The sequence below is a fragment of the Contarinia nasturtii genome, unplaced genomic scaffold, assembly GCF_009176525.2.
Source record: "Contarinia nasturtii isolate CC-2019 unplaced genomic scaffold, AAFC_CNas_1.1 Cnas_scaffold_533, whole genome shotgun sequence".
Taxonomy (NCBI): domain Eukaryota; kingdom Metazoa; phylum Arthropoda; class Insecta; order Diptera; family Cecidomyiidae; genus Contarinia; species Contarinia nasturtii.
Window position 1 is genome coordinate 3,963,801 of NW_022197885.1, and position 12,563 is coordinate 3,976,363.

The window sequence follows — 12,563 nt, forward strand, 5'->3', positions numbered from 1 at the left end:
CATTGTAATTGAATGCACACATTATTGGTAAATAAATTATAAAACAGAAATACACACCGCAAAATGAATAAGGTGTCTATGGTTTTCATATTAAATCAATTTTGTGAAAAATAAAGGAAATTCCAAGAGCAATTTAATGTAAAACATAATCGCATCGGGCACTTTGAAAATCATGCAACATTCACAGACAACTCAATCGCATTATCGTGTGTGACTTTCCATTTCCGAAATGTTCACCAATATATCGACAAATGGATGTATTTACGCTCATACCATTCAAACACTTAGCACGTACACATCAATGCACGCACACAGCGACACACACACACATATTTATCAAAGCCTTCCAACGAACGGAAAGTTGAGAGAGAGAAAAAAAGGTTTCACGAAAAAAAAGAAGATAGACACCGAGCAGTAGTGGAGACAGCTAAGTGAGGAAAAGAAAAAAAAAATAAACGAAATAAAAAGAATTTAATATATTTGCCGTGCAATCGACGAATGGAATAACCATATTTTCTTGGTTTTTATTGTGCGTTGCCATTCAGTTTATGTTCAATTAATCAAAAGTTTTAAAGAAAAGAATAATATCAAATACATAAATCGTGAAAATTTTGTTGTATGTTTTTTTCAATTTCAATTTTTTTTTTCGTTTTAAACAACATAGAAAATTATATTGGATATTGTGGTGATACATTTTTTTTATTTAAGTTAAAGTCAATAATATATTTCGGTCGTTCATTCGTACGTTGTTCGGAAATTTGTTTCTATATTTTTTTTGCTTCGTTTAAATGAAAATTTCGTGTTTGATGTGCGTATGTTTGTCATCCGGATTAGAATACAGCAAAATTAATCAAATCAGTTCAGTTTAAAACATCACAATTAGCATGATAATCGACTAGAAAAGGCAAGGCTTATTAAAATTGGTTTTGTTTACGAAATGAATGAAATAAAAAAAAACACACACAACAACAACAACGTATGTGTGGTTGGTTGGTAGTGATGGATATTGAATATGTTGTGGCTGGTGAAAATCTAAAGTTTGATTGTTTTAAAAGAACCAACATGGAAATGGAAACAAGATTGAATTTAATATATGTGGCAATGTGATTGAACGGAGAAATAAAAGGGTTTGACATCATAATAATACTGTGAAAAGAAGAGAGACACTGAAAAAAAACAGTAGAATGAAACAACATAAATGTCAATGAGAACGACACCACATCGGGCCAACTCCTATATTCACAAACATTCGATGTCTCTAATTGCTTTTGCGGCAGTTTTTACTCGCAACCATACAATTGATGTGATGTTTTCACTCTCTATCTTTCTCTCTCTCTCTCTTTCATCGTCTTCTCTTCAAAAATAAAAAAAATATATACAAATATCGATTCGAATTTTGAGAAAAAAAAACAAACCACTCATACAAATCGACATATATACAGTGATTGATGAAATTGTGTCGTGCAAACAGGAATAGAAAAAAAAATGAACCAAAAAAAAAACAACTCCAAATAATAATATTAGCACATCGTTGAAAAATGATTGTTGAGCGATTTTTGTTCCTCTAAATTTCATACATGAGGAGAAAGAGAGATGTGAGACAAATTGTTTTGTTAAATTCAACGCCCTTTACCTATGCCTTTGCCAATGTACTGACGGAATATCGTGTATATATACTTGTAAACTGTTCAATGTGAATTAAATCACATTTAAACGTCGCTTTATAAATATGATTGGTGGTATTTGTGTGGTACGGAGCGCGAGATCTATACGTGTGTTATGTATTTTATTGTGTGTATGTGCATGCTGAACGGCGAGCTCATTATTGAAAGTCATTTGTTGCAAATATTGTTTATTGTTGAAACTTTACAAAAACATCAATCAATTATGAAAAGAGTAGATGTTTAATTGCTGCTGAAACGACGGAATATCTCAATTAAAGTCTTTATGTTTCCGGATGGGGATCGGGAAAAACAAAACCGACCCAAATCAATACCGAGTTAATCCAAATATGTTTTTGGCTGCTTTTGTCAAGGCAAAACCTTTGAAGGGAAAAAAACATACGAAAACAGAAGAATAAGAAGAAGAAGGAACGTTGACTAGAGTATTCCAAGAAGTTAGCTTTGAATGGGCCCACATTTTCTTATCAAATGTGTTTGTGTACAAAATTCAAATGATGAGTGTGATGAGCAAAAAGATGAGTGTGCAGAGCTGATTGAGTGTGTGATATGTTGAGTAGGGAAATCCATAAAGATTGAATGTATGATAAAATAAAATCTCTTGCGGTAGTCGCCATCGCTCACAAAATAAACATTTTAATTATAGATTTTAGTTTGCTGCTTTGACTTTCGTCTTTTTCATGCAATAAAATCCATTTTGAAAAACTCAATCGACACACGGAGAGAGAGTGAGAGAGGATGATGCTATATGCACACTCGATTTTTTTCGTCTTCTTCTTTTTTTATTAAATTGCACGAGAAAAAAAAGTTGATGTTTTCATTTAGTAATTATGTTCTAGTTTTTGCTTGCTCGTGCTGTCTTGTTGATGTTAAATGCAAGTGGTGCGATTATGTGTTCATCTTTTTTTTTACTCTTCTCTCTCTCTGTCTCTATCTCAATTCTATCGCTCTGTATCTTTTCCATTATTCAGTGTGCTGCCAATATGTAATAACAAACGGCGAAACACAAATAAAACCATACACACACACATAGAGAGAGAGAGAGATACACACATGCTCGGTTTTAGTGCTAAACAGAGTGACTAACACAAATGCAACATGCTCAAAAACACACTGGAATAATAATTTGTATAGGCGAGCACCGACCGACTGTGAGCTTTGTATGGAATCGCCATTTTGAATGAAAGTTACCTAACACCGTAGTATTGGTGTGTGCATACAGCCTATACATATATTTTTGTCTGTGATTCAGAAACGATCTAAAATATTTGTATAATTAAACAGTGTGTTTTCGTTTCATTGGAACTAATATGAGAAAGAAGAAGTCAATTCACTGATGGTGTACTCTCTATTCAAATTGAATGAGTAAAATAAAATGCCACCAATGAAATTCTCGTGAAGCAAACCGAAGAAAATAAAATAGCGAATGCACATAAAATGCCGATTGTAAATAATTTTATTTTTACTGCAAAGAGGTCAAAATTGTTTGGATTTTGCATCAATTGATAGATGGATAGATAGATACAACTTTTAAGTGGAAAAGAAATCAAGAACATTTACATTTGATTGCTTTGGCTGATTTAGTCGGAAATATTTGAAGAAAAAAAAACCACCAAAGCAGCATTGTCGCCATATGGTCATCGTGCTGTTTAATTTTTTGACCGAACGATTCGTTGATGCGTGAAATCAACGATCGGTCTCAAAATGAATCTCTCTTTTTTTCTTATTCATTCACTTCATATCTCATTAATTTATTTCGATCGATTGTGGTTTTCTCAAGATCGACTGCTCAAATTCACAAAGTTTTTCGTTCAACCAAACGATTCAGAGGGCATATGACTGAGACTTTGTATTATGCATTCGTATTCGTGTGCCATATATGGCTTAATCGGATCTACAAAATCACAACCAATAACGATGATGTTATTATTGATGAATGAAGTGGCCCGTGTGCACTTTTCAAATGTGGCATTTATTTTTCAATTGAATGAAATACGTTTTTCGGCCGAAAAGTTTGGAAAAATCGATTTTGTTGTTTCATCAGCACGGGCTAAAACAATTGGTTCTACAATGTAATCAAATATTCCATTCAAGTTTTGTGATTATTCCATTCAAATATTTGACAGAATTCCATACGGGGGATAAAAGCGATGAAACACAGTTTGCGCGTGTGCACAAATCATCGTACCATACCGAGAAATGATAAGACGAATTTATTCATTATGTTATTTTTTGTTGGCACTTCGATATGCAATGTTTAAGAAAAACACAAAAAAAAATCACTGTTTCTTCTTCTTCTTTATTGTCTGGAGAATGTGTAGCGATTATTTTAATTAGGCAAATTATTAAGGAATTTGCCTTTTAATTCTTATCAAAATGAGCTCATTATAGACAAGCTAAATTCCATGGAATTTGTATAATCGAGTAAAACTCGCTCTCGTTTATATCGTTTGGTTCTTTATATAACCGCTTGGAGTTCATCTTTCAATAGCGCACAATTTCGGCTCATTTGAAAATCAATTTCGTTTCAAGATTTATCAAGGGTCTACGGTGGTTTACCTGAATGGTCATTTACATTGTCTGGCCCAATTGGAATGCTGTATAATTTGGCATCTGTGTTTGACACAATTGAGATCTTTAAAATTAGACTGGAGAAAATGTGTAACACAACGATAAATTGAACGACTCATGCAAACAAACAACAAAATATGCATTTTAATGTATGGCATTTGGAAGCCAACGAACCCAAGAAATAAAACGTTGATAAGGCATAATCGCTTCGTGTTCTTTTCAAAACAAAGTAAATTGATACGTTCAAAAATAAATATGAAACACACAGAGAGAGGGAGAGAGAAAGAAAGAGAGCGAAAGCGAGAGAGCAAAAGGGAGAGGCAGACTGAAAGTAGAAAAGAAAGGCAGAGAGAAAGAGATGGAGAAAGAACACACCAAAGAGAAATATGTCATTACGCGTGTTAGCTTCATTGAAATTTGCCGACTTTGTCTGCGGTGCATTTGCCGCGATTGGGTTTCTTGCATGTCTCTGTCTTGCTCTCATATCGTATTCAAGTCTCACCAGACGCTATTGACACTTTGTATGTTTTCATCGTTCCATATATAATTTTTCGTTTTACTGTTTCTGTTTCCCCGATTTCAATTCAATTACATTTTTATTCTGCATTACATTTGGTTACATTTGGTTACGGGTGTGTATGTCTGTGTTTGTGTATTCCGATCGATGTGCATGTCACTTGAACACCACCCGGCTCCCAATTTCCTATGTTACGTTTAATATTTTGGGCACGCGTTTTGCTTGTGTCTCACCCGCAACTACTCACGCACGCATGCTCCAATCTATCGCTTGAAACTTCTATCCGACACATTTGTATGGATTTAACAGTAATTGTTCTTCTGTTTATTTCGTTCCATACAAACAAACAAAAAAAAAAACAATTAAACATAAAGTGCGAGAAAGAGAGACATTGTTAATGATGATTAACAGGACTTTGTGAAAAAGTCAATCGATGCTATCATCAATTGGTATTTCTAACAACATTTCATTCGATAGCAAATCAATAAGTACTATAGAGGAAGAAAAAGCACAAAGTGCTAAAAACTAAATGGCAATTTGTGCGATGTGTGTGTGTGGCTTTATTCACTTATGCGGAATTGACGATCGATTGCGTTATATAGTAACCAGATATATTGTGTGTGTGGTGACATTTTCAATCATTAAATGCAAATGAGAAGTTTAGTTTAATTGCGTGCCTATAACTATGTAATAAAAGAAGGGAAAAAAGTAAAAGTAACGTGTTTACAAGCCACTATAAAATTCGCATTTGTTCTCTAGTTGCTCATAATAATTCCAATATTTATTCCTCGATTCGTATCAATTCGTGTTTGTTTATGTGACGATTTTCATGCTCGACAATCCAATATATAAATCCGTGTTTCGCACAATACGAACGGTTTCTGCGATTGCTCTTTTTTTCTATGTGCGTTAACACGAATATAAATAGATACTAATTGAAAACATTGATTTCATTGCGAATGATTGTGAGTTAAGAGTGTGAGAAAAAGAGAAAGAGATATAGGGAAAGAAAGTGTAAAAGAGGGAGAAAGAGCAGCCAAACGCCATGACTTTAAAAAAGAATTGATTCACACCGCACCGAAACCTTGATCGATATCACATATGTATGATTCAATCGCACGTTTGAAATGTGCTGTTTATTAAAAAATGTCTATCGCGCTTATCGTTACACTGAGACAGCAAATAACATTTGTGACGCATTCATCAATCATGCTCTTTAACCGAATAGTTACATTTTGCAATAATGAAACACCGGAGCGTATCAAATCGAACTCATTTGTTCGGCTAGTTTGTTTTAGTTGTACTTCTTTTTTTTCGTAAACAGATGTTAATGGATGCTGTTGTTATCAATCAAGACTACTGTTTACACCATACACAATTGACGACTGTTTTTACTCGTTGTCGATTATCAACAATTTTTTCCCACTGGAAAAGCGCTCATGCACAAAGCGACAAGTGATGTCGCCATCGTGATGATGGGTTCTATTAAATCTCACAACAAACAGTGTCATTTTCATTAAAGCTTAAATAGACACTCATTTATTTATTTGCAAGCAACAGCAATGTTGCATAAGTTCCGTGCGAAAAGAGATGACGACGACAAACAAAACAAAGGCCATGATTTTAAATTGAAAATAATGATTTATCTTTATTTTTCGATGTTCGCAAATTTTATCATGAAAATTGTGTTTTTTTTTTCTTAAAAAAAAACATTGAAATTGATTTTGTGATAAAGAAAATCAAATACTTGAGTCTCGTTTCAATGAGGTGTTCATGGTCGTTTTTAATGTGCTCAAAATCGGTTTATTTTCTGCATTTTCTGCTCGAATAAATGAATCCAATCATTCGGTCCAATAAATTTTATTATGGAGAATATGCAAATATGCAGTCGATGCGCATATTATCCATGGGTTTGGTTTTCACCCGATCTGAAATAATAATTCTTCAATGAAGAGCTTTTTACATCGTCTTACGTCTTTCTATTGGTGCTACAGTCTTTTTTTTAAATGTGCACCTTTACACACATTCGTTGAAGTAATTATGATGATGGTGATGATAAATTGGCTTATATTTCAAGCGCATACATCTTTTATTCCGGCGGCGATATCCGTGCCGCCACATTGAGCAACAAAGTATCGAAGAGAGCGTGACTAAGACTGCACATTTTAATTCCATTGAAAGCAAAATCATAATTTTGTTTTATTCATCCAACAAAATTGAAAGAAATGCTTTTATTTGACTTTGTGTGCAAATACACATTCAGTGTAAAGCAGCAATGGGACTCATAATTAAATTTATGATGTTGAGCACGTGAAATGCACTGCGGTTTTTGTTGTTGGTTTTTATTATTATTTCAAATGGAAAGCGAAAGTAAGCATATGAAATTGTAATGTGAAAAACCACGTCTAATCTAAAATTTGATGGATTGAAGGCCGTCACTACCACCGCCACACAAAAATCGAGCAACAAATTATCCAAATATTTTTGTTTTGTGTACCATTTTCGTAGAATTATTATTTTGTAATCGTTTAATTATTTTGATGTTTTTTTTCTCTTCTTCTTTCGATTTGCAGATGATGGAGGTCGTTCACTGCACTAGATACTGCAAACGCATTGCATCGAAATGTTAGGGTACAATTAAATAGCATAAAATCTTCACATTTCAATCCAACAACTATAATTACAATTATTTCATCTAAGTCAATAAATTGGCTACCGACAACCTATTTTAAAACAATAAAAAATACACACACTCACACATATAGTCGCAATTGTGACGCAATATTTTAACAAACCATAACAAAGAAATCAAATTAAACAGAAACGCTGGAAGCGACCGTGATTGTGTGTGTGATAAAACGGCGTTAAAGTGACGGACGATAAGAAATTTGTTGCCAAAATGCCATCGGCAGCAAGGCCGGGCAGTCTAAAAGATCCGGAAATTGCTGAATTATTTAATAAACATGATCCAGAAAAAATATTCGAAGATCTTCGTGAAATCGGTCACGGTTCATTTGGGGCTGTGTACTATGCACGATGTACGCTCACCAAGGAAATTGTTGCGATCAAGAAAATGTCGTATGTTGGACGACAAAGTATGGAAAAATGGCAAGATATTCTCAAAGAAATTCGATTTTTACGTCAATTAAGTCATCCAAATACGATCGAATACAAAGGATGCTATTTACGTGAGAATACCGCATGGCTGGTGATGGAATATTGTGTTGGTTCAGCATCTGATATTATTGAAGTGCATAAACGACCATTGCGCGAAGAAGAGATATCAGCAATCTGTGATGGTGTACTGCAAGGCTTGAGCTATTTACACAGTTTGGGCCGAATACATCGTGATATTAAAGCTGGCAATATTTTGCTTACCGAACAGGGTGTTGTTAAATTGGCCGATTTTGGAAGTGCAGCAATCAAGTGTCCGGCAAATAGCTTTGTGGGCACACCGTATTGGATGGCGCCCGAAGTGATTCTAGCCATGGACGAAGGTCAGTACGATGGCAAAGTCGATGTGTGGTCACTTGGTATTACATGCATCGAATTGGCCGAACGTAAACCACCATATTTCAATATGAATGCAATGGCCGCACTTTATCATATTGCACAAAATGATGCACCATCACTTCAGTCACTAGATTGGTCGGAAACATTTCGAAGTTTTGTCACTGAATGCCTCAATAAAAATCCACTCAGTCGGCCCACATCCTATAAACTGCTATCGCATCCGATTGTTAAGAAGCAACGAACGACAAACGTATTGGTTGAATTGATTGCCCGAACGAAGGCGGCCGTACGTGAATTGGACAATTTGAACTATCGCAAAATGAAGAAAATTCTAATGGTCGACTCATGCGAAACGGAGAGTACAATTGGCGATTCGGAGGAAACAAATGACGAACAAACGGGCGGTGACAGCAGCAAAAGCAACAGCATTACGTCGGAACATTCGATTCAATCGGTTGGCATTTCGGCAAATAGTAGCCAGGTAGGATTTTTTTTATAATAATTATTTTGGTTTCTTTTTTTTAATTGATTTATTTTTAAAATATTGTTTGTTTTTGCAAAACTTTCAGAGTTCGTCAAGCAATTCAATTCCACAAAATCAACATCATGGCGGTGCGATTTCACGGGCATCATCACGCCACCGTAATCCAATGCCACCGCCAATCAATGCAAATATGAATAATAATTTGCCACCGCAATTGTCACAACATCAATACCATCAATTACAGCCAAATCTATCATCATCTTCAATTAATCAAATGAATATAATGCCTAATTTTGCTGGATCTAGTTCAAGTCATTATGTAAATCATTTGCCACAACAGGCCATGGTGAATGCGGTTTCCGAGCATGGTGCCAACAATTTTGCAACCATACGAACGACCAGCATCGTTACAAAACAACAAAAAGAGCACATGCAAGAGGAAATGCATGAGCAAATGTCCGGCTACAAGAGAATGCGACGAGAACACCAGGCTGCTCTCGTTAAGCTCGAAGAGAGATGCAAAGTCGAAATGGAAAATCATAAAACCGCCTTAGACAAAGAGTATGATATGATATTGCATAATTTTACCAGAGAATTGGATCGATTATCGGTAAGTTTACACAAATGCCGACAACCTGTGTAGACTTTGCACACATTTTAATATGATTTTTTTTTCGGTTTTATCTCACAGGTTAAGCATCAACAAGAACTAGAAAAACGGGTGAAACAACACAATGCTGCCGAAAAGAAATTGTTCAAAGAGATTTCATTGAAACAGGAAGGCGATCGCAAGAATTGGGAATTGAATAAGAAACGCGAATACAAAGCGAACAAAGAGCGATGGAAACGTGAATTATCGATGGACGATTCGACGCCAAAACGACAACGAGATGCAACATTGCAATCGCAAAAGGATAATCTAAAGCAGGCTGAAGCACAAGAAGAGACTCGGCTACTCAAAGGTCAAAAGGGCTACATTGAATTGGAGATGCGAAAATTCAAACGACGAAAAATGCTCATCTTTCATGAGCTAGAAAATCAATTATTGCACGATGTAAGTTGCGTCGCAATCGAAACACAAAATCGTCACACGGAGAATTCATTTTAATTATTCAATCGTTTTTATTATGCAGGAATTGAGCAAAAAACAACAACAACTGGAGCAGGCACATGAGATGTTGTTAAAACATCATGAAAAAACACAAGAACTAGAATATCGCCAACAAAAGAGTGTACATAATTTGCGTGAAGAACAAATAGCCAAACAGCATGCAACTGAATTGCAAAATCAACGAGATTATACAGAACGTGCCGAAAAGGAATTATTACGCAAGCATGCGGCTGAAGTGAAACAACAGCCCAAGAGTTTAAAGGTACATCATTTCTTCTGTTTCTTTTTGCTTTGATTTCGATTCTTAATTTGGATGGAAAACTAATGTTGCAATGCATTTTTGTTTTGCAGCAAAAAGAGCTACAGATCCGAAAACAGTTCCGTGAAACGTGCAAAACTCAAACTAGACAATATAAGGCATTGAAATCGCAAATATTGCACACAACACCGAAAGAAGAACAAAAAGCTGTGATAAAGAAATTGAAAGAAGAACAACATCGGAAATTAACTCTATTGGGTGAACAGGTAATGTACACAATATATTCGTGATCAAGAGACCATTTTTTTCATTGTGTGAATTGTGTGAATATGAATAATAAAACTCTCCTTTTGATTTAACAGTATGAACAAACCATAGCCGATATGCTGCAAAAGCAAAGCTTACGATTGGATGAAAGTCAAGAGATCGAGTGTCAAACATTGAAGGAACGATTGCAATACGAATTAGAGATTTTGATGGCATATCAAAGTAAAAATCGTATGCAAGCGCAGTCACAACGTGATCGCGAGCGAAAAGAACTTGAAGACAGAGTCAGTGTTCGACGTTCATTACTTGAGAATAAGGTAAGTAATGAAAAATGCAGTTTAAGCTCTTCTTATTCCACGACATTCTCAAATTAAATTTCATTTCTAGATGGACGCTGAATTGCAACAATTCAATAACGAACGTGCTGAACGAATAAGACAATTGAATGAGAAGCACGAGAAAGAGATGGAAACATTCGATGACGAGTCAACTCGATTGGGTTTCAGGTAGATACTTAAAAAAAATACTGAAAAACATTGAAAATTCCCGGAGTACTTTAAATAAAATTCTTGTTTTATGTTACAGTTCATTGTCTTTGGCCGAATCATCAAAAGAATGTTATCCAGATGAGGAGGGAAGTTTATCTGGATCGATGATTAGCCTAGCGCATAGCAATAGTTCAACAAGTTTTCCATATATAGCAAACGAAAGCCAGAAATAGTATTGATTTGAGAGTGAATTGCATTAATTTAAATCAATAACAACCGAAAATGAAAATCAAAGAAAATACCCGAAAACAAAAATCAACACTCATTTTAAGCTTCACACACGCATACACTCACAAAACTACCTATTCACCACGTCCTCTCCTACAATACACATTCATATAGTGTCACCTCATAGAGAAAATTATAATCTGTTAACTTGTACAGTAAAAGAAAAACAAACAAACTATTCCTAATTTATTTATAAAAATTCAACAATTAGTTCAAAAGTATCAAATCAAAACTTTGACAAAAAAGACCATACTGTCTTGAATTGAGAAGAACAATTTTAATCTATGCAAATAGATCATAGTATAGAATAATGGATATAAACGAACAAAACAAAAGCAAACAACAACCAAAAAAGTTAAAATTCATTCAAATGGAAACAAACAAAAGTACTGGATTTTAAGACGAGTGTTTAATACTCTTTGACGCATCTTTCACACACTATGTGTAGTAGTTTTTCGGACCATTTTATGGTTTGAACATTATAAATTTCGCAAAAACGGAAAACTCGACGCATAAATATTATTATTTTTTTGTAGTATTGAGAAGATCTGATTCAATTAATATGACACAAAATTCATGTCATTTGTTTCCTGGTGAAAGAAGATAGAGAGAGAGAGAGAGAGAGGGTGAGACGAGAAATCTACAGCTGCATCATAAGAAAAGAAAAATACATGACAGCAACAAGTGATTTCCATTCTCATTCATTTGCAATCGATTGAATTGCCAATTTTGAGATTAAATATATATAAATATGAAAATGTTTTTCGTGATGGTTAATGTTACCACTATATAATTAATTTTACAAATTTTGTAAAATTTTTAATTAAAATGTTCACGTCAGAAAATACATTTCCAATAACAACAAGAAGAAAAAAAAATCAATTGAATTCCCTACAAAAATTGAACAAATGATTTCATTCGACATTCGTGGTTGTTTCATCGATTCCAAAATATTTTATTTCTCGCTCATTCTCGTTACTTATTTTTTATGTTGTTTTGTGTTTAACTTCAAGAAATTATAGCAAATCTTGTAAAGTAAAGAAAAAATTGTGTTAAATTCGTTTTGCTCATTTCATTTTGTTGTCCCATGTAAAAGAATTGTAAAACCATTCACATGAAAATTATTCACACAAAAAAAAATCAAATTATTTTTCCATTTCGATATTATACTAAAAAGAAACAGCCTCACCTTAGCTGATATTCAATACAAATTATGCACTCGTGAGAGGATTTTTCTTTCATCTTCGTTTTGTGAGTAGGACGTTCGCATTGCGAACATTTGTGCCGAACATGAAAGACGTCTTTAATTATTTAAACAAAAAATTACACTAAAATATTCAACATACGTTTAAGGACATCTGTTTTATAAGTAGAATTGTGACAAAG

The 12,563-nt window shown here is 34.3% G+C and overlaps 1 protein-coding gene across 2 annotated transcripts; it reads left to right on the forward strand.

The window, feature by feature from the left end:
- The first annotated feature begins 402 nt into the window (after positions 1–402).
- On the forward strand, positions 403–11,355 carry LOC116339478 (serine/threonine-protein kinase Tao). 2 transcript variants are annotated; one of them, XM_031765372.1, is made up of 9 exons: positions 403–529; positions 7,341–8,761; positions 8,850–9,374; positions 9,456–9,818; positions 9,898–10,137; positions 10,227–10,400; positions 10,497–10,718; positions 10,789–10,907; positions 10,987–11,355. In XM_031765372.1, exons 2-9 carry the CDS (start codon positions 7,667–7,669, stop codon positions 11,120–11,122), a joined length of 2,874 nt encoding a protein of 957 aa, XP_031621232.1. In that variant the 5' UTR covers positions 403–529; positions 7,341–7,666; the 3' UTR covers positions 11,123–11,355. The 2 variants fall into 2 exon arrangements, with proteins under 2 accessions (XP_031621232.1, XP_031621231.1); XM_031765371.1 differs by having other exon boundaries at positions 486–616.
- The last annotated feature ends 1,208 nt before the right edge of the window (positions 11,356–12,563 follow it).